Source organism: Ambystoma mexicanum, chromosome 3p (genome assembly GCF_040938575.1).
Source record: "Ambystoma mexicanum isolate Mex_15411 chromosome 3p, UKY_AmexF1_1, whole genome shotgun sequence".
Lineage (NCBI taxonomy): Eukaryota > Metazoa > Chordata > Amphibia > Caudata > Ambystomatidae > Ambystoma > Ambystoma mexicanum.
Window position 1 is genome coordinate 552873027 of NC_090925.1, and position 23767 is coordinate 552896793.

Sequence of the window (23767 nt, forward strand, 5' to 3'; positions counted from 1 at the left end):
TGCCGTACCGAGAACTCTTTTTTTAGGAAAAACTCATCCGATCGCCAGTTCTCAGATTCTCATGTGCTTGAACCTCTCGTGATCTGGGTTCAGTTGGGGTCTGAATTTGTTGAATGCTGTTCTTGCCGCTTGATAGTCATCTTCAAGGCTTCTGTTAGGTATGATAAACAGTCGCAGGGCCAGTGTTCCCAGACTCAGCACTAGGAGCGTGCGTTTCTCTTCTGCTGCTGCAATCCTCTTCGATTTGATGTGTAGCTCGAATTGCAGCACCTTCCACATAGGGGTTCAAAAGGTTTAATAGATGAGCCCTTTTACAAGTCTTGCCACGTGTTTCAGTTTGCGTGTGACTCCTGTCATCCTGATGGCTCCCCTGGGGAGCTGTGGGCATTACAGCGGGATGACAGTGACTGCTGTCCGTCCGGCATCTTGAGGTGGATGGTGGTCTCTGGGCTCTCTTCTGCGCCTTACTCACTGTGAGATGATGCTGTTCTCTGTGTTTGTAGGCAGAGGTAAAAGCTGGAGATCCGCACAGTCTGTGGTTACTCCCCTTCATTTGGTGTTATGCATCTGTCAGTGACCGCCTTGCTGAGCCCTCGGGGGGGGGGGGGGGGCTTCTGGGTTGGACATGTGCTGTGCTCTGTAGACTTCCTATGCAGGGGCTCACAGGAGTCACTACTTGGATGTGATTTATTGTTCCTGGGCAACTCTTTTCCCCCTTCACACACTCGCCTCGAGACACGTGCATTTGCTGGTCTGGTTTATCAGCTTCTTGTACATTTGCTGTGTCCTCACGTGGATTGTGCCATCGCGTGGTGCGGGCGGGGGCGGGGGAGCTGCCAATAGTACTGTGAACCGTGTATCAGCCCCTGACACAGCGTTGTGTGCCAAGAGAGGCACCGGCTTCCCTTGACTGGATTGTGCTGAGCACATACTCCGTGCTGCAGTGAGGAGCATAGCCGGAGTATAGCTGCAGCAGCCGCTCAATGTAGCAATCACCACCTGAGCCATGGGTTTGTTATGGCCACCCCGCGCATCCCCTCGGGCTGGGAAGCACACGAGAGAGACGGCATGCGTGGGTGTTTAACTGGCTCCTTGGCAGTATGATGTGTAGCCACGGTCCAGGCCTATGAAGGGCGAATCGTGCCACACAATAAAGGGACAGATACACTGGTTTGCTTGGTCTCTGGCAATGGTCCCGTTTTGACAGGCCTCTGCCATCTTTTATCCTGCACACTGCGTCATGATGTGCTCGTCATGACGGTTCGTGACCTTTCCTCTGCACCATAGCAAGGACTGGTTCGGGCAGTGGGCCAGACTTATTGTTTACGGCCTACAGCCTGAACAAGCGTTAAGGGTATGCCCTTTCTGTAACTATTTGATTGGTCTAGCCAAACTCACTTCTGTTGGGTGCCCTTCCTGGTGCCACAATTGCAGTGTCATAATGCACAATGGCGGGAGAGATTGTTTGGAATCGGCTAATTAAATACATTATCTGTCTTTTACGGGACGCGTTACCACAGAACATTGCCGGAAAATACTACACCATCCATAGCGTAGCAGCATGATTTACTTTGCATAGATTACACACGTGCTTGTGGGTGTCACATTTTCCACTGGCTTAATGCGGCAGACGTTCGATATATTTCACACTTTAAATGGCTCCTTTTTTCTACAAAAAACATGGCAGCTGCCGGGCAAACCATGATTTATTTAGCAAAGGGGAAAGTTTGTCAAACGTACATTTGCACTGTGCACCTGATATACTCCAATTTTCATAATTAGGCGATTGGAGGCAGGTGAAGCAGCAGAGCTTTTTTTTTTTTAATTCTGATACGAAGGCCATCGAATAAGACGACACATTCGGATTTCTGTTTTCACTCTTTAATGAAAATTGGAGGAATGCTGACATTTTGAATTTTGATATTGCACAACATATTTCTGATACTTTCGTGCATTTACACGTCTGCTTTCTTACTATTGACCTCTATTTAACCTGAAAGTTGAACGCGTTTTGTTGACACACCGAGGCCATCGGCCTTCAGTTACTGAAAAAGAACAAAATAAACCTCTCAAATTGATGACTTAAATTTCCTACCTCAAAGGCATCATGTGCATAGCGACTACGTTCATGCTAAACCAGAAAGATAAAATACGGGGGACACAAGACCAAGCTTTATTAGCCCACATACTTGGCCCAAGAGAGACGCCTCCCTCTGTGTCCAGAAGGGAGCCATCTTTGTTACTTTGGCGCTGGAATTTGCAATGACTAGTTGCGCATCTCCACCATTTAAATAAGGTTGTGTCAATCCCTCAATTTATGACAATGTAATCCCAGTCTGCCAATCATGACAAACCCCTCTAGAAGGTGATCACCACCCGCGGCAAGAGAAGATGTGTGCACGAGCCTGATTGGCCATAACTCTGTAACATGACAATGCGCCCAGCAATGGAGTCGGGTAACACAGGCCGTGATGGCAATACAGTGCATACGCCATCACTGGAGAAACCCTCCAAATCCTCAGGCAAATCCATACTCAATTTCTGGGCTCATTTTGCTGAAGTCCTATTTCCAGTGACCTGAAACTTCTTGCTTTTATCAAGTATAATAGACAGAATAAACTAACCCCTTTGGGCAAGAAACTCGAGTGGTATTTTTCCAATCACCTGCTTAAATAATGGGTCAAGGCAAAGATTGAAAACAAAAAGATCTAAAAAGAGAAAACCATACTCAACTAAGACGCTAATAAACCAGTACAGCAATACTGCGACAAACCACCTGGATAATATCAAAATGTGCATTTTATCCAACACAGGGATAACTGAATACCTCTAGAAACAACTGAAATGGATGAAAAAGTCCACACTGAACATGCCAAAGGCTCTTCATAATTTTTTGTACACGACCATACATTAGATATTAAAGATGTGTTCACAGGCTATTCCTCATTTAATTTCCTCATAATAAAGTGTAGCTCTTAACACCCACCCATTCAGAGCTCCAGCCACAGCAAATTAAACTAGAAAATCTCTGCGCATTGTTTAAGCAATGGGCAAGTCCTGGCAATACAGTTGGCCCGCTTCTGCAGTTTTGCTGGTGGCTGAGCAAGCAGCCAAAACATCACCATCAACTAGCATGCCCAGTCGCCAAACATATTCCTAATTTGGAGTAGAAAGGGAATGGTGTGGTGTGTCCTGGTTGCTCTGGATGTCAACGGAGGGGGGTGGGACTTTATTTTGGTTGCAACTAGAGTCATTGGATGGGTTGTTGGCCGTACATTCAGTGTATTATGCATAGAGGCAGACCACACAGCGTGGTGGTCGGATGGCAGAATCGGCTGTTGTGGCCTGGCAGTATGTAGGGTTGCAGGGGGAAGGTGCAGAACATCATGGATGGATGGACACAAGAATAGAGCATCCGGTTTGTGCAAATTACTTTAAAGCCGCAGATAAGTCTGGACTTGGTGGAATTGACTATTTACTTTCTTTTTAATGTTTTTTACACCAGTATATGCCAGATTCCCCTACTTGTAAGCTCTATAATAATAGGTGTTAATCAATTTACCCTCTGAATAGTTGGAGGGCTGTGCCTGCCCTACCGCGGTGTGAACTTGTGAAGTATAGGATGAGCCCATGCCTGAGGCGAACGCTTAACTCGCTGAGCTACCTTCCCAGCTCTCAAATGAAATCTCCCTAAAGAGTACATTCCCAAATGCTTCTTTTTTATAATAATTATCAGGGTTGCAATATTATTTGTATGCTTGACTAAGGTGCTGCCACCATAACGCTCTGTGGTATGTACCGGAAGAGTTAAAAAGGGAGTGGTGCCTAAAATGTCTTCACTATGTAAAGGTGCCAAGACTCCAGCAAAACGACTTGTAACTGTACAACATGGGCTGACTGGGTAAGACGATGGTTGAAGCCTTATGAATTTAGAAACTGTTGTCTTTCAAGCAGAACTGTGCTCCAAATGTAGTTCGATAATTTCAGACCTGGACTATTCCAATGAATTGGGTATTTCCTGTTTTCTCCTAAATGTACCTGCTCGGAATGCATGAATGGAAAATGCGCTGGCCTATCAATTTTATTAAAAATATATATATATATATATTTTACAAAGCTTCTATAATGCTTTTATCCAAAACGCTAAGAAAATAAACGGTACAAAAATACGAAACGCCAGAGTAGAAACCAAGTAACAACTCAACTCGCAGGGCAAATCATAAAATAAGAAATGATTGAGAAGATACAGTTTTAAGTAGATGGGATTTGAGACACTTCTTGAATTGACTGGGCGAGGGGGCAAGAGAGGAGCTCACAGGGTAGGCATTCTTCCACAGACTGGGCAAAAAAGATGGAAAGAATGAAAATGTGAAGCCCAGCGGAGCGCGAGGGACAGAAAGAAGAAACTGAACGGAGGATGGAAGCTTCTGCACAGGATGATATAGAGAGATCAGGGAACAGGTATGGGGAGGAGCCAGAGCATGAACACGCTTAAAACCTAAACAAAGGACGTGAAACTCAAACCGGAGATTAATAGGATGCCAATGAAGACGGGTCAAGTGAGGAGAGATTAGAGAACACAAAGGAAGGTAAACCAGATTCAACCAACAGAATTGAGAATAGAACACAAAGGGTGAGTAGTGTAGTTAGGGATGCCAATATAAAGCGAGCAACAATAGTTGAGATGAAAAAGAACAACAGTTTGAAGAAGTAGTTTGATGGAAGATAATGTTAGCAGATGGCAGACCTTCTTAATATTAAATTGATGGAACTGACAGGATTGAACGACAGAGGCAATCTCGGGAAGAAGAGAACAAATCAAAGAGAAAACCAAGATTGCATGCTTGGTTGCATGCTTGAGAGGAGGAAAAGAAATAGACACAGGGGGAATGGAAAAAGAGGGAGCAAAGAACAAAATCTCATTTTTTTGGGGGGGGGTTAAGACAAAGAAAACAGGAGGCTATCCAGGATTTGACTGCAGAGAGGTAAGAAAAGAGGCACTGGTGGATAGAATCATCAAAGGAAGAGATGGAAGTGAACATTTGATTGTCATCAGTGTACAGTTTAACCTGGAAGCCGAAGTCAAAGATAAGTGAAGCTAAAGTGGGACATATAAAAGGGGACCACGTACCAAGCCTTGGGGGACATCATATAGGAGTGAAAGACTGGGAAGTGGACCCTTTCTAGGTAACTTTAAAAGAACGGTCGCCCAGAAAGACAATCAAAGAAGAGTGGGGTCAGAGAACCAAAAAGATGAGTGGAAAGAAGTGTTCAGTGATCTACCGTGTCAAAGGCAGCACTAAGATTGAACAAGACCAGAACAGAAGAAAGTTTACTGTAACAAGCGTAAAATAGGGTCAGAGACTGAAAGAAGGGCGATTCGGTAGAGAAACCAGAACGAAAATCTGATTGTTCAGAGGGTGGATAAGATTATAAAGGTTAAGATAGGAGTTTGGTTGGGGGAAAAAAAACAAGACCCTCAAGAAGGTTTGAAAGATAGAGGTGTAGGGAAATAGGTGCCAAATTCTGAGAGAATAGAAGGATCCAATAAGGAGAGGTTTTGTATGTCCTACTTTGTTGTATGTGTGAGACAAATGTATTTCCTTCTGTTCTGCCCTTGTGCGAAAATGTTAAAGGTATTGTGTGTCACTTTAATATGTGAGCTATGAGAAACATTATATAATGGAGTATTTCAGAAAGTCAATTGGATCTAGGCGCTTGAGTGATAGGTATTATTACGCAATTTAATTGTGCTCCTTTTATTAACCTTGGAGGAAGAGGAATGAAAGACTGTACACATCCCTGTGGGTTATGAACCGATCTATGGGCAGTAATTTAGCCTGACAGATATCCACTCTCCTGACCAGTCATCATCATATTGGGGCATATACCTCAACGTTGATGATTTTGCTCCAACCAACGCCAGATTTATATAATGTAGACATCTGTTTTATTTCCTCTCCTTTTTCTTATTTTCCTCTTTCTTGGAGATGTATGAACAGAATATGGTGATGATGTTGATGACGATTATGATGATAAAACGATATGATAAATGTAAATTGAAATTTGCTATGAACTAAAATATTTTTACAATTAAAAAAATAAAAAATCGGGGCAACCTACCATATCAGCAGAAGATTAAAGCTAAAAAGATACATTTGGTCATTAAGCCTCCACCTTCAAAGGACGGCGTATGGTGAATGGCTACCATACATTTTTTCAGGGTTTTCTTTTCTCATAGCTCTAATCCAATGTGCAGCATGTTATTGATTATAGTCATTGATCTTCAAAAAATTGAGACTTGATTCACTGAGCTGCCTCTTAAACCCATGATCACCTTGCTCCAAAAATGCTCTCCTAAAGTATATATTCGGGCAGTTAAGAAAAACCGCCTCTGAAGGAGGTGGTGAAAGCGACTTAATGACCCTCACTAAAGATCCTGCAGCATGGAAAAAGCCAGTAAAGTCCAAAGGTCATCGAAACGCAATCCAAGTCCCGTACCATCGAATCAATTTTCTGAACAAAGCCTAAACACGTTAACTCAAGCACAGTATAGGCAACAGCAAGAGTTTATCCTTGTATTGTTTTGTATAGTGAGACTACTCCCTTTAAACTGCCTCTTGCCCTGGGTAGTCCCTTTTCTTCAGGGATTATGAAGTGGTAGTTTGCAATAGAAATGGCCACCCGGCAGACATGCTGCTTCCTGCAATAGATACTTCAACAGGCATGTATTTTTTGAAATGTACCATCTATCCATTGCACTCGTGCTGTAGTACTAACCTCCCTGAGGTAGGAGACCGTCTGAGGGTGCAATCATTAATCACTGGCATGTTACCTAATACCATCTTCCTGGAGGTGGTGTACCTGCCGTAAGTGAAACAGAAGCCTAACATGTGTGCATTGTCAAAATGTCCCTTTAATTGGTGGCCAGGTCCGAGGACATAAACAGAGACTTGTTAAAATACCTTTTCCGTTGTTTCTTAAAGGATCATTGTGTGCACACAGCATACCGCAAACCCACAATTCATCCCTCTAAACTGGCTCCCACCACTTGCACAGCCTAGCCTCCCACTGCTGTAAATCTCATTTCCATTGGCCTTTTATCAGATACCCGCAGGTCAACTCAGCCATCTGACAAGTCGCCTTCCTTGGCAAGGATCATTCTTTCTACGGCTCTTTAGCGTTAGCATCTGCTGTCTTGTGAATCCCTATTTCTGCAGAGATGGCATATTCCAAGCCCGTATTGACCGAGTATGTGCTGAAAAGCTCTTCCAGGAAATGTAAAGGGAATGCAGCACCTCCACCAGGAGGCAGCCGATCATAGGAGGATTTTCAGTAAGAACAGCCGTGCCAGTATGGTGGGTCTGTGAGGCCCTTGTGGCACAGAGAGCATCTCTTACCCACCGTTAATGGTGCTCTTGCTTGGCTCTTTGTGCCTCAACCTGTATGATTGCGTTTACCCACATCCATTTATGTTCTGCCACTAGACAGCTGCCCTCTGGTTCTGTCAATCCCAATCTTTACTCAAGTCTAGCTGTCTGCTTCGTTGTCGCCGTTACTTCCTGTTTATATGTCACCACTCTGTCCAGTCTATGCTACTAAATACAGAGGGAGTAACAATATTTTGGTCCATTGTCCAGCTGCAACACCTGCCAAATGGTGCACAAATCATGGGCGAACTGATCCAAGCAAAACCCTAACTTCCAGAATTTCTGTGTTAAACATTCTCAACATTTTTGGTAGGGTCCGGCTAAAAAGGTGAAGCTCGTTCAGCAGCTGAAATTGTTTAACTAAGGAGTGAACAGGTGAGAGGACCGCAGACAAAAGAAACCTTCAAGGAAAATTACTTGAAAGTGTTCTGTTTGGCTGGTAGTTTAAGCAAGGAAAAACCTGTAACCGCCATGGACAGTTTTTAGAAGCCTGCTGTATGTACACTGTGCATGAGAAGAGAATGCTTTTCCTTGCTTGCTTACAGAACACGTGCTTGTGGGTAGCCTTGGAACTGATGCGGCCTCTTTTGCAGAGTATGAGTTTACATCCTGACGGGTGCATGGCAATCAGAGTTGCTTTAGGAGGGAAAGCATCTAAAGCACACCAGATGACCGGTTCTATGCATACTTTTCTGTATTGCATGCACTAGCAATGGCGGTCTCTAAATCAGGCGTTCCAAACAGTTGCTTGTCACATGGGAGACTCTTGTACTTACATTACTGGGTTAATGTATTAGTGGAAGGGCAATACCCAGAATGTCACTGAATGTGAAGAACAAAATAGGACTGTGTGAGCGTCTACTGAATGATAACAGACCTGGGTTAGGTGGCACAATGAGGATATTTTCTAATCACCAATTTGCACCACCCTGCTGGTTCCCATTGAGCATTATTTCAGATGACTGGTCCTGTGTGCATGGCGGTGTTCCCTGTAACATCGCGAACATCGCTTGTGCTGCTAGGGATCAGACTGCAGACCTTGAGGAAATCAAAGTACACATGCTTTGTGTGGTTTCCTCCTCGCCCACAGCAACCAATAAGTAGCAGTCCCTGGTCTTCATTTCATCAACTTTAGAAGGGCGAGAGTCCTCTGTCTGCTTTCCAACCAGTGACCTGTGGGTTGCACACCCGTCCAATGCTGGTTTGTTAACTCACTAAACTGTTTACTGATGTATTTGGATCTGCAAAGTGCTACAAGAGTAAATTGTTGTACCACAAATCACCTTGAATCTCTCTAGCTGCCTCTCCCTTCCCTTGGGGCCATGGGGAGGATTAAGGGCATTAAGAATGATTCTTGAATTCCCAACGATTTACTCAAATCTCACCACAGAAGTTTGAGGGGCACGATTTGGAGGGTGGAAACCTATATACAAAGCACGCTGGTCTCCGATGAGGAGCTGACGCATGGACAAGGGTTCAATACGACTCCGGTCTAACTCATACCTTCATCCTTCAAGGTTGCAAAGTGGGCACCACTATTTGGATTAGAAGGATGGTAATTACTAAACCTGTTACCAAGTGATCCGAAACTACATCCCCGGTGATAGCAGTGCTGTATAGAGCGGTTTTAGGGACATTCACGGTGACTAATCCATGATTACTCAATTTCCATTATGCAATACAATCTATTAAATGATTGAGGGGTTCTCTTCTGCGTATCTGCTCAGGCTTCTTGCTAGGTACTACTAACCAAAGTATTTTTTTTAAATGACAAGCCAACTAACACAAACTTTACATGCAGGTTTCCCTATTTGGGTCTTACCACCATCTTGAGTGCTTTGGTTGTATTCCTGTTGAAAGCCGAATTCTACAGGTCTGATGCTAATTGGTCTTTTTCTTCTTAGAAAGAGAAGTTCTGTGTATATGAAGAATATTGCAGCAACCATGAAAAGGCACTGCGACTGTTGATGGAGCTGAACAAAATCACTGAGGTCCGAGCATTCCTTTTGGTAAGTGCTGTTGAAAAGACCATTTTAGGTCATTGATGTACATGATGCCACTGCGGTCAGTGCGCCTTGATCTGATTTATGCATACCGTGCTTCGATTCTGTGGTTCTTTGGCTCTACCAGTGTTCTAGCTCTGTGCAATGCAGCTAGGCCAATCCATGACTTGAATGGCTACCTGCTTGGAGCAGCAGCAGTTCCAACGCATTGTCCTGCCGGTCCCAGATTGGACTGCTTGGAAATGAGGGTAGATGAGAAAATGGTACTCTAGAACTACCAAGCTTTAATCAAGTCTATGGAAAAAGGACGATCAACTGCCAGTTTTCTGCATAATGGCAACACTTGTCATCACCAATACACGGTCTTGCTACACCTTCTTTGGCTGTTCATTTCTTCATCTTGCAACATGCCCCCCGGAGCCAGGTCAAACCTGTGCTGTTCTGACTGGAGGAAATTCCCGATATGAATTGGAAATGGAACAGGAAATTGTCTCATCTCCTGCATTGTAATTGCCCTCTAGCTGCCTTTTTAAAAAAATGTTATCAATGGGCTTTTGTGCTGGTTTAGCAGCTTTTCTTTTAACCAGACCTCCCGAGGGCAAAAATACAATATCCAAAACTACCAAAGGTATCTGCAAAATTAGCGATTCAAAAAGGTTTGTATATGGTTAAATTATTTCGATCAATAAGGTACATTCTGAATGAACATGATTTTACCGAATTAAACACGTACATTAAGCATGAGTGGGGTGAAGTCAGAACCCCGGGCTGCATACATTAAACGTGGCTTTAACTTCTCTGCACAAACGAAGTAATGTGCAATTTCACTTTCCATAAAACACATGCAGCATATGCATAGAAGGTGAATAGCCAGGGGCAACAGGGTGTGCAACCAACGCCTTGTGGCAAATGACCATGCGTTGCCTCAAATTGCAGTCTATGCCGTGTGATATCCAAGCATCTGTTCCTGGGTCCGGAGCTTTCCTGGCCTAACGGCGCATCGTCTGATCATGCTTTCTACAGTGGAAGCACAAAATGCATGCCGCCAGTGCGTGGTGCTAGATTGCATGCTCTTTCTGTAGAGGCAGCCAGCCAATCGGGTAGGGCCCCACTGGCACACTTCATGCAAATCACCACTTCAGGTCACCATGATCTGGGGCACCAGCAATGTTGAATGACAGTGAAGCGGATAAGTGGGGCAGCAGGGGTGCAGATTTCACTGGATCCCTCTTGCAGCGTGGCCTTCCAGCCTACAATGCAGGTCTAGGATCTCGGAATATCTCCATTTTACTCTTTGCAAAGTTCTGTTGCCATTGCCCCCCTACCCACCTTCCCACCCTAGTGCCCACCCCACTATTATGGTTGTGGAACTTGTGTGGCCCCGCCATCCCTGGACACGCTCTGTCACAGCTGTGGTCCCTGCTTCACTGGTGTTGGACCTGGACAGTGTTGTTTGTGCTTCCTTTCTCCTTAGTAGAGCTCATGGGCACCATGTGCTGGTATCGCTGGCCTGCATACTGCTCATGATGAATGCCCCACTTCCTGAATCCGGCCCACTCATGGGGGCTAGGATGGCCTGGGCACTCTCTCCAGTGTGGCAGACCAGTCAATGAAGATAGCCCAGCAGACACAGTTTAGGGTGGTAGGGTTGAGGTGGGGAACACGTCTTCCAAAACAAAGCTTGCTGGCTTCATATGACTTCAGAAGCAACACAAGTGACACTCATCGCAGTACTGCACTTACGTGCCCAGCCCAGCCCAGCCCAGCTAGCCTATGGATTTTAGAAATGTACCTGCTGTGTACCTGCAACCTTGTATATTTTGAAACTTGCAAAAGAAGGTTTTCAACTTGTACTGAGCCACTTGCTATCATTCAAGTCAAGGCTTGCTTTTCTGGAAAGGCAATTGGAGTCGACATATGTATTGCAAGATGACATCACCACATAATAAAACTATAGTGCAGAGAGTGGACATGAAGGTGTGAATAGAAATGGAGAAATGGAGAGAGTTCTGAACCACAAGGCTCCCACACATCTGGGTGTTTGTTTATATTGAGGTGTCTTGCATAAACTATTGAACCCTTTCCCTTCTCCCGCCAGTTGATTTCCTTCTTTGGCGTTCATATCAGGATTTGTGCCGCTGCATTGAAGGAACGGTAAAGTGGCTAATTGGGGGCTATTGTAAGGAAGTCATGTGACTTACCCAATCCCAAAGCATAGAGGGGACTCGGTAGACAAGGAAAGAAACCTTAGCGGGGCAATTGTGCCATTGCCATATGCTACCTGGAGGCAGTTATCTGGCCCACCTGTAGCTTGATTTTGAAGGATTAGGAGGAATTGTGGATGAAGTACATTTGGAAGTAAGGTTAACTCATGTGAATGTGAACTTGTGTGAGAAATTCTAAGGTGTTTGTTTACCTCACCTAGATTTTTCCAAGGAGTCTAGGTCTCTTCCAATTCAGGATGGCGAGGGAGGTGCTGGCTGTTTGTTAGTTCAGTGGCCCTAGCCTACTGACTTGGAACCTTCTCTGGAGTTCTAAACTGCCTTTCAATGCCATTAGTCCTTTTGAAAAGGTCCAGTAATTAAAAAAATAACCTCTAAACTATCAAAAGTAAATGAATTCATTGAAAACCCTGCAAGTTCCAGGTAGGAGCACAGCACAACACAAGCCGAATATAGAGTTGGGAAAATAAGCATTCACTAGTTTTGGATAAGATTGACTGGAATGTTATTTCAAGTTGAAAGGAAGAACAGTTAAGAAGCACAGAGGAATTGTTACACAAACTCATAAGTCGATTGTTAATAAAAGTGCAGATCATTTTTTTGATTGTGCAGTCTGAAGTCGGCACATGTGCGGTGCATACGCAGACGGCGGGGCACTTCCTGTTTGTGAGGAAAGACTGTAAAAACAGGCCGCAAAGTGCACAGGCCAGACACATGAAACTACACACAGAAGCAGAACAGTGATTGGGACCCAGCACATGAATTACAACAGTGTTGGAGACTGTTGTGTTTCTCCAGTAGCCAGGGTACTGTGAGCCCCACCCCCGTTCACAAAGGCCACTCGCACACAATTGCTTTCGGTTCGGGCTCCCTGGTCGCTTTGATGCGGCAGGGAACGTCCCCTTTTTATACAGCACGCGGCGAAGTGAAACGTCACTCCGCTGCGTGCGTGTGCCCTTAAAGGGGCAGCACCACAGACACTATGACTTGGTTACAGAGACTCTGCTCTCTGAGAAGTGTCAATCAAGCTACTCAACAAGAAGTAGCGTCTCCTTATTTGTCACACTCAGCACCGCACAGTGAAGGTGCTCACTTTATAGGGAAATTAACCATGAGAGAACAATACACTCTTAATGTAAAAAGTGTACATATTGAGAAATAAATACTAAGTGTTCACAGGTTAGTTAGAATAGTTAGGTTTTAGAGCTTCAAAGGAAAAGAAGGAAGGTTCAGAAAAAGAAATGAGGACCCGAGTACAATGAAATTGATTGCAATATTGAAAGGAAAAGAGAAAAAAACACTTGGTTATTTAAAAACCTTAAATTTAGTAACGTGCTCTAAACGGGGACTTGTGTTCAGACCAAGCTAGAGCTAGTAGGACGGAATTAAAATATACACACGCCTCTAGGCAGATAGAAAGGGTATATGGCTAAAGCCACAAGCATATGTTCAAAAGTGAAAGGAAACATGGAGCTTTGAAGATGGCCATGTATTAATTGGTTTCCTGTTTCTTCTCGTTTCTGCCGATCTCCAGGGCAAATGAGTGTCTGGGTTTATTATTTTGCCTCAATACCCCCCCCCCCCCAAACCCCTAGGCGCGTATTGATGAAACTCGAGTATAGCGAGATAACATTCCACACGGAATGTTCACTGGGCACTGTGGGGCCATCTTCCGCTCCTGCTGGAGTTGCAGAGCCTGTTCCCGACAGCAGTATGTGGTGGGATTGCTAGAGACTTCATACCAGCAATTCATCCTGAGCAATATGGCCTAGAGATTCTCTTAAGACGTAGGCTGTGGTAAGGTACCACCTCACTTTATTTCCAAAGACCTAGTCCTAGCTATACCTAAGGTCAGTGATGGAGGACCATGGTACTAGTCTGGTTATACGTCAGCAGAAATCTAAGGGGACCTAGGAGGGATGCAGGCAGGATCCTTTCTGCCAGTTAGGACCCTCGTGGACACTTCCCTAACAAAAACCCATGTGTGCTTCCAAGAAACACTGCTGCATCCTGCATTGCCACACAGTCCCCTGTCAGTAGTGACATTGGCAGAGATTCCCAAACCAAGACTCAGAGCTGCTTACAAGAAACCGTGTGAGACGACTGCCATTGCTTCAGATTCCTGTGTGCCAGAAGGAATCCTTGCAGAAAGATGCATAGCCCACCAAAGAGGTGGAAATGCTACTGGGAAGCTGCACAATCTCATTCGTCACACCAGTTTTCCGTAGGTCAGATAGGGCAACCACATACAGGCACCACTGTGGAGAGGAGTTGCATAGCATGGAGGACATCTGTTAGGACCACCATTGCAGGAGAAGATTGGGACTGCGAATGGCATAAAGAAACTTGAGGCAAGCAAGGTCATAACAACAGTGCCCATTTGTGATTTAAGCCACAAGCTTGCTACTAAAAAAAAGTCTGGAAATGCTGTTGTTGGTTTCTGGGGACTACATGCACAACAATGGCCGGTGGCCATCTTGGAAGCTATTTAAGCTGCACCTCGCTTTTGTTAACAGAATTTGGCAAGGCAATAGTTGCGTGTATCTATATATCAGGCGCTCAAAATGTGTCCTGGTCATTGGCTATTGATCATGGATTCTTGGCGAGTTAGAAATAGTGTGCTGTTTTTTAAACCCACTATAATTTAGCAGGTACTTGTAAAACATGCTCCAACCACAAGACTGTCAGACTATACTACAGTGATTATCTCTAATAAGGGTGGAACCAGGTATGTAGTTGTCTACAGTCTTGAGAAATTTCTGTCTTGGGTTGATTTAGCTATGTATAAAGGGAGCACTGCCCTTTAAGCAAAGGACATTTCCTGGAGCAAATGGCTTGCTCTTGAGCTAATTTGCATACCCACAATACCTTGCTGATGTGGCGCTGAACTGGAGGTGTACTTCCAGCGATGGTTACTAGGTGGGGTTGTGGAATTGTGACTTGGCTCAAATGGAATATTACACTATTTGAAATCTCTGTGCAGTGGCCACACTAACAATGACAGGCTGTGATATACTGCAGTCAGTTGCTGCAGGCCTAGGTGGCAGAATCTCCTACACTGTAAAATACATAGTTCTCCACACCAAACATATATCACATTTTGAAGATAATGTTACGTTACTTATCAGCTCTGGCAGAGTCCTTGGCAGAGTCCTTGTCATTTTACCGTAATGTACAACGATTGCAGATCCCACAACTGTATTCAGTTTCTTTGGCATAGACAATCATGCCTGCAACTTCTTATCCAAACCTTTGCAACAATGGTGTATCCATTGCAGATGGTCCCCCAAATGCAATACCATTCTCATGCCAGCAATCAACTTGTATAATCTAACGCACAGTGGTTCACACCCAACACATGACCACTGTTAAATTAGCATTACAGCAAATGCAATTTTCCTGCAGTGTAATGTACAGTCTAATCATGTTGAGATTATGGTTTACTGAATTCCCAAAACAAAAGAGGTGATGGCTGGAAGGTTTAGAATTAATCTTTCTGGGCAACCCTCCAGACCATGGTTCGTCACCTGCCAAGCCATTACATAAAGGGGAAAGCCGATATGCAAATCAGGGTTGGTCCCGCCCTAAAAGGGGCAGTCAAACCTGAACTGCTACATCACATCCCTTCTGCATGAGACCACAGGCATCCCCAGACATGTTTTGGGTTCCAATAGTGCTTCAACGCCATAATAATGCCTATTAGTTCCTTTTATAAATGTCATAAAACAAACATAACATTCAATGCTTTGAGACTGCGCCAGAAGCCAGAAACAATTGATTTCCATGTAAGCTGAAAGCAAGGAGGGGAACAAACTTTCTCTTTAATCTACCTTACAACTCTGAAGATGTTGCAATGTGTACGATTCACAATAGTGTTTGCAAATCCCACTGTCCAGTCTGTTCAAACTCACAGGTTACAAGTCTGCCACTTTGACTACCACCAGCTTTGCATATACAATTGCCTTTTATTCATCTGGTCCCTACCTGTTTTAATTTTTTTTCTGGCTTGCCCACTTTAAATCAGTATGACACCTTAATGACAACGAAGGGAAATAAAAGAAACATGGGAACACCTTTTAAAACGTTTTTCTTCCCCCAACTGTGTTAACAGCTGCCCCCTTTCCCTGTTTCATGCACAACACCCTGAGACAGCGTTGACTTTTCCCATTTCATGCTGGGACTTCTAGGCGCATATGTACAATGGGAAAAACTAAACTAAAAGTCCCAGCATGCAATGAGAAAGATCAGGACTGACTTGAGGTATCATGCCTGGAACTGAGAAACTTAGCAGCTAGATATGTTTATTAAGCTTGAAACACAATGTGTTCATGTGAACAGCTATTGGGCTTCATGTTCAGCTCTGGGCGACTGTGTACTTTAACGAATCATTTGTATTTGGCTCAATTCTGAGGATGCTACTTGGTTGACGGCTTATTCAGAAACTTTGTTTGATTAAAACGTACATTTCCCGACACCGCTTTGTGTCTACTTGTCATTTAATCATTTACCCATCCTAATAAAATGTGTATTCTAATGTAGACATTTCACCCACAGGTTATTACATATTTTCAAGGACCATCTGGATCCATGAACCTTTAAATAGCCAAGATTGGGTGTAATTGCAGCGCCCTCACAGCCTCATGCCCCTGCTTAGGTAAACCTGCATATACCTGTACTGCTCTACCCCGAAAAGTGCACGGAACAACCATAAATCACCAATGCAATTATAGAGCAAATACTTCAACCCATAAACAGACAGACACAATAACTCACAGCCACGCACTCTTTAGAAGATAATCAACTCTTTACGGCTTTTATTCAAAGATTATAAGTACATAGAAATGACTCATAAAAATAATATGGACATAGATCACAGAAGAAGTAAAGAAGTCAAAAGAAATACATCACTGTGAGCTTAATTGAAGTCCTCATCTCGTCCAGAAGCGGCTGGAAGACTCCGGGGGCAGCCAGGCCGAGAGTGCCACAGCTCACAGGAAGGCCAGACAGAGCGTTCTTCTCTGGCTGAAGTCTCACCTGACCCCCTCTGGGTTTCCGCATATATAGGAACTCCACAAAAGGGGAGTTCATTCTCGAACCTTCTGGAATTTCACCTGCGCAGTGGAGGAACAGCCGTCGGTTGCCAGCTGGGTCAATCGAGAGCTCCCCCCAAGGAACGCAGGGCCTCCCTGCTCTAAAAACATGCTCCACGGAGAACAGTAGCAAGTCATAACAACATGAGCTTTTCCCAGCAGAAATGGCCTTGACTGCATACCAAGTTTGAAAAAGCATGTTTGTCTCAGCACTGTGAATCTAACACTTCAGCAAAATGTGTGCAGCCTTTCACTGCGGAGTGAAGTAAATATCCAACATGGCTACGAGCGCTCCCAGAATGCATTGCGCGCCCGTGCCATTTTGAACCAAGCATAAATCAAGCCGAACAATACCCAAGCCGCATCCAATTTTTCCACATGCCACAGACGGCTGCTTTGGGAATCAGCCACTCGCTTGTCACCATATCTTCCATGAAGACGTAGTTTAGGACTTCAGTAGATTGAAAGTGACAGATGTCAATGTCGGATCCACATGTGCAATGGTTTTGGGGGCGTGGATAATCCTACAGATCCCTGGCATCTTATCAGTGGATGAATACCCAAATGCAGCCACTTGCCATTGTGTTCACCACACCCCAAAAAGATAGAGGCAGGGGGAAGCCAATCTTTGTCAGACTAACTCTGGTGTGAATTGCTGTGAGGGGGAAATAGGATTCAATCCACCTCCTCACTGATCCCCCGAACACCAGAATCTGTTAAATGGGAGATCAGAAAAGAATGGTCCACGGCATCGGAGATTGCTGTCAAGTTCAATAGCACCAGCACGCTCATGTCTCAAGGTTGTCCACTACTGTGATTCATACTGACTCAATGCCTCTTTCTAGGTAAACCTTGCCTGCAGAGGACCTAGCATGTCTCGATGAAAATTACATGTTGAATAAATGCAGATAGCTGCCATAATTCTGCAGAGTAGTGGAGGTTGAAAAAGTGGCAAAAAATGCCTGTTTAAAAATAAAAATACAAAGTTGGCTTCTTTAGGAGAAGAGTTAGGACCACCTCTTTAAATGGGCCAGGCTTAATGTCGTGACCTGATGATGGATGCATTGAAGGTGCTCATACATAGTGTTGTGTGTGGACTAGCAGCTAATTGAACGAAATGAGCTACAGGGAGAGTCAGTAAACAAAACGTGGAGGTCTTGCCTGAAGCAATTCATTCTTCAGTGCCAACTAATGACTGAGGTGAGAGAGAATGCAAGACGGGGGATTTCAGATTAGGAGCGCAGAAGAGCCACAGAGGGGATTTCCAGTCATATGTCCATTAGCAAATTTATCATCAATCTTTAAGTAGATCTTCTGGACCTTCATTATGGGCAAAGAGGCCAGGTCTGGATTGCTTTGCGCTTCTATAAAAGACAGCTCTTTGAAGTCGCCCAGGATCTCAAAACACAATCTCAGAATTTCAGCTCTCAGAAGGTGCATGTGTTCTTCCCTTCTCCACATCCTACTGAGGTGGGAGAGAATTTTTTGATGCCTTGATCCGAAGGTGGTGCTCAGTTTCTGTGCATCTTGGTCCAAAAAGTAGTGTATAGACAATGAGCTGTTTATTGGGCTTGCTTGCCCTCGGGTGGTCAAGACCCTAACCAAACAGGTTACATCTTGGCTGATTATCATATGCATTATGGCATGGTCCAATCTGGTGACAAAGGAAGTCCTTGAAGTCTCTGGCACATTCAACCATTGATCGCATGTCTTCTTCCGCCTTGCAGAGGATTGTTCTCTCGCTGGCCAGTGATCCGACTGCCACTTAGTTGTCTCTACCTACTTCTGACAAGTATTACTTCCTTGATACTCTTGTAGGGGAGCATGCCCTTTTTTGGTAAGTTACTCTTGCGGAAGTTTCTCATCTAGGGTATTAGTTATTCATAATCTGTTGCCAATCATAATACCGTTTGGGTGGGTATCCATTGGAAGAGCAAATGAATTGCCTTATTTAATGGTCTATCTGATGGAGGCAATGGTCCTTACTCACATTCTTCATCACCCTTCCACCTACATCTGAACTATTTGGAATACTGTGGTTTCTTGGAATCTGTGCACTAGTTTATTTCATGGTAGTTAGGCTGTCCCTTATTGCCTCTACGGAGTGTTGGGAATTGGATGGATCTGAGATATTGCGCACTGAGATATACCGGCTCCATCCCATCTGGCACCAGTGTTACCCCATGACACCCTGACCAAGCCAACCATTCAGCTGCACCTGTGCCTGGCGGTGGATGTTTAAAGATTTCAAAATAAAAGCTGCTGCATCATAAAGATCCTACAAGGGGCACCGATAGTAAAAGCCCCTTTATGTTTTCACATCTCGGCTAATAATCCATTTGTGGCTCCAAAAGTATAACATGTAAAGCTTGAAGCACGTTAAAAATGTAACACCTCAGACACTTCTACACCCATGCAGCTATGAACATATTTCACTGCATACATTAACTCCATTTCTACATTTATGTACTTGTCCAATCAAAAACAATGTGTAACGTGCACTGAGCATTTTACGAATAATCTTGATGAACAGTTTGCTAATTATTCTCTGTGGAGTGTGATGTGGTCTGCTTCTGCACGGCTCTGGCAAGCACCAAGGCTCAGGAAAGTGACCATAGCTAGCAGTGCATTTTACATGTTAACTCTAAGCTGTGGAATTTGGTAAAGACCGGGGATCACTTGAGATTTGGGAAGACATTGAAAACTCCTCTCTTTAGATACTCAGTTAATGGCATAAACTCTGTGGTCAGCTGCAAAAGAGACATGACCTAGCAATTGAGATTGGTATGCATATTGGGCTTGTCTCACCCCAAAAGGAGGGTAATGGGCAAAATTGTCACCCTCACAATTGCGACAGCCGAAAATGGCGACTTAATTTTTTTTTTTAGACCCACCCCTTATACCACATATAAATGTGGGGGGTATATGATATAATATTGAAGGGGGGGATACAGGGGGTCTCTGCCCGCATATATATGTGGTGTAAAGGGGTTTAACAAAAAAAAGAAGTCAGCATTTTCGGCCGTCACAATTGTGAGGGTCGCAGTGATCACATTGATCCCAAAAGGAGCAGCCCACCCCCAAAGTGCTAGGTCACAATTATTTCTTGCACGAACCCACACGCAACTATAGACATGTTTCCATCATGCTCAAAATATGAAAAATAGTCTTTAATAAAACCATTTTAGTCTAAAAGCAAGACTAAATGACTTGGTCTCCTGTTAAATAAGACCTTAAACTATATTCCATTCCATATGAAGCATAAAAACATGTTACACAACCTTGCCTAACACCACAATTGAAACACATTTCATCTAAAAAAAAAAAAAGATACAAGGTAAATGAACGATAAAATATCCTCACTCCTGTTTCTTCTTCTTTTTTTTTAACAACACTTTATTAGTTTTCTCATAAACAACAATAAGAGAAACAATGTTTCACAGACAGTATAAGCATGAAATGTACAAACTGACAAGAGCATCTTAAATAGTTCATTTCAAGCAGAAAACCAACCATAGTGAAACATAATCATCAAAAATAACCACAACCACACAAGACAAGACAAAAAAAAAAGGAACCCCACTCTCTACACCTCGAATACCATTACCGCCAAAACAATGCCATCTCCCCATCAGTCATACAAGGCCATAAAAGGACCCCACAATCTCAAATAATCTTCATCCTTACCTTTATTATGAAATGAAACCTTGTCATACTGTGCCAACATATGTAATTCCGTCAGCCACTCATCAACATTAGGTTTCTTCCTTGATTTCCAAACCCTGAGTATTAACTTAATAGCCACCATAATGGCCCTATCAATCCAACAAGAATGTCTCGCAATTCGACCACTCCTATCTTTACGGGAAAGTAAGATGACATTCACCGCTGACCTCCGCAAAAATACATCAAAAATCAAATCAATTCTATCAATCACTGCTGTCCAAAACTCCAGCACTCTCGGGCAATCCCACAGTAAATGCACTAAAGTACCTCTATCACTGTTACAACTCCAACACAAATCATCCGGTCGGAGCCCCAATCTAAACATCCTAACAGGTGTCCAATACACCTTCCCAATAATTTTTTGTCGAATTAATCGTAAGCCCATATCAGGACCCAAGTGCAAATTAACCTTTAGAATGTATTTCCAATCCAACTCAGAAATCTCATCCAGGACATCATCAGACCAAATATTTCTTAATCTAGACCATGCCTCCCGAAGTTTCTCATTAATAGGCATAAATTGCATATAAGTACGCACTCCATATTCCAGACCTTCCAATAAGGTAGCAATCTCCGGTTTATTTCCAATAGAACCATCAGCCAAAACCAGTCTACAAGTTATCAAATTTTCAAAAGCCAAGTATCTATTCAATTCACTTCACCTCAAACCCTACCTATTCACTAACGCCTCAAAACTCAACAACCTATCCCCATCCAATACATCTGCCAATTTCAGGATACCCTTATTAATCCAACTAAGCCAACTCAAACATTTATTATCAATCTGCAAAGCAGCATTGTACCATATAGAAGCATCTCTACTGAATCCATAACTCATATCATTATCCCGAAACCACTCCCCAATTACTTGTCTAGTAGCCACAACTGGGCGCAACTTCAATCTCTTAATTGGCAATTTATCCATACTATATATGGATCTCAAGTCAAAAGGAGCACAAACACCCTTTCCATACGCAACCAAATTGGTTCATTCACCACTCTATACCTAAAGTAATATGAGCTTTTTTTAAGTACAAACGCCTTATAGTATTTCATCAAGTCAGGGAATCCAAAACCTCCATCTTCAACTTTTTGTACTAGTATGTATTTCGGAACCCGAGGCCTCTTACCAGAACCCCACAAGAAAGAAGAAAAAAGTTTCTCAATCTTAAGTAACTGCTTCTTATACAACAACAACGGGATGGACTGAATAACATACAAGATTTTTGGCAAAAGAACCATTTTAATTGCATTGATCTTTGCCCACAGATTCAGAGTCAATCTCTCCCATGTCCTAATCAATAATGACATTTGCGCATTCACCAAATCCAGATTATATTGCAGTAATTTCTTCAAGTCCCCAATAATATGAATTCCTAGATATTTAACCCCCTCTGGAGACCATTTACAATTCCACGAGCTCAAAACCGTATTCACACGCCGACCAGACAAAGGAAAACCTCAGTCTTGTCCCAATTCACCTTGTGTCCTGACAATTCACCCACTTCTTGAAACATTGATTTTATTACATCTCCACACACTTCTGGATTCGATAACATAAGGAGCATATCATCAGCATACGATAGAACCTTCACTTCAACCTTCCCAACATTAATACCTTTAATAATCTCACATTGTCTAAGATAAGTAACAAGAGGTTCCAACGCCAAATCAAACAAAAAAGGTGACAACGGACAGCCTTGTCTCGTGCCCCTTAACAACTGAAATGGATCCGAAACCACCCCATTAACCAACACCCGGGCCTTAACATCATTCTGAATACAATCTACCATCCTCATAAAAATCGGGCCAACCACATTTAACACTGTTCGAATATTGTCATAACCATATCTCCCTGGAATGAAACCCACCTGTGACCCATCAACCAGATCTCTCATACATAAACCCAATCTGTTAGCCCAAATGTTTGTGAACATTTTATGGTCCACATTTAGCATTGAGATAGGCCTGTAATTTCCACATCTAGTGTGATCTTTATTAGGTTTTGGGATCACCACAATCATTGCCTCTTTCATGGAATCAGACATCATACCCGATATAACAAAATCATTATAAAGTTCACACAAAATAGGTGCCAATTGAACATCAAATGTTTTATAAAATTCTGAGACAATACCATCTGGACCCGGCGATTTTCCATCATTCATTTGCGATAAAGCCAAACTAACCTCAGCAACCTCGATTGCAGCATCAAGAGAGGTACGCTTTTCCAGAGTCCGGCGTGAGAGTGAAATTGTCTCAAAAAATGTGTCCAGTCTATCAGACGTCGGGTCACAATCTTCTCCATACAATGCCTCATAATAACCTTTGAAGTATCTACAAATATCATCGCCATTTCTATTTAAAGTAACATCCCCATCAGTTTAGATAGAAGAAACATATGAATCAGACACCATCTCCCTAAGCTTATACGCCAATAGTTTGCCATTACGATCACCCGATTCCCAGGACGTCTGTTTCGAATAAAACAAACTCTTACTTGCCAAGTTTTGAATGTGGGTCTCCAATTCCGCCTCCAACTTACGCAATTTCAGTTTGGATTGTCCTGAACCGTTAGTAGCACAGACCCTCTGCAAATTGTTAATCTCTGCCTCCAAATCACTAATCAAATGTTGTTTTTTCTTCTTCACATGGGCAGCTCTACTAATCAATTCACCCCTCAAAACCGCCTTAAAACAGTCCCAAACAGACTTAATACTGGCTGAGTTTAAATTTTCGTTAAAGTAATGACCAATGAAACCCTCCAAGCCCACTACAACCAAATTATCCTTCAGCATTTCAGCTTGCATCCTCCACCTCCTCGTCTTAGTACTCTTACTATCCAAAATCAAATGGAGGTCCAACAGAGCATGATCTGAGATACCTCTCTCTAGTATGTTTGTTGAGATCGTTTGATCACTCAAAGCCATACTAATAAAGAAATAATCAATTCTGGAGAAAGAATCATGAACAGGCGAATGAAAGGAAAACTCTTCTTCACCACGATGAAGTTCCCTCCATATATCAATAAGATTGTATTTGAACACAAATGTCCTGAGTTCCTCACTAATCTTCTCATTATAATATTTACACTCTGATCTACAATCCTTTTTACTATCCATCACTAGATTAAAGTCACCACCCAACACTAATGAATCACCCTCCATACCATCCAACAAAAGGCTCAATTGATCAAGAAAAGAAACCGCTGGCGAGCATGGCGCATGCACAGATCCAAATGTCATTTTTTTCCCATCAATGAGCACATCAAGTAACAGGATTCTACCTTCCCCATC

The 23767-nt window shown here is 43.3% G+C and overlaps 1 protein-coding gene across 1 annotated transcript in view; it reads left to right on the plus strand.

The window, feature by feature from the left end:
* Nucleotides 1-23767, plus strand: part of PREX1 (phosphatidylinositol-3,4,5-trisphosphate dependent Rac exchange factor 1) — a 1235108-nt gene that overhangs the window by 480695 nt on the left and 730646 nt on the right. Inside the window, exon 4 of the mRNA XM_069651281.1 lies at nt 9335-9439. Within this exon, the coding sequence (XP_069507382.1) occupies nt 9335-9439 (105 nt within the window). The remainder of the gene's footprint in view (nt 1-9334; nt 9440-23767) is intronic.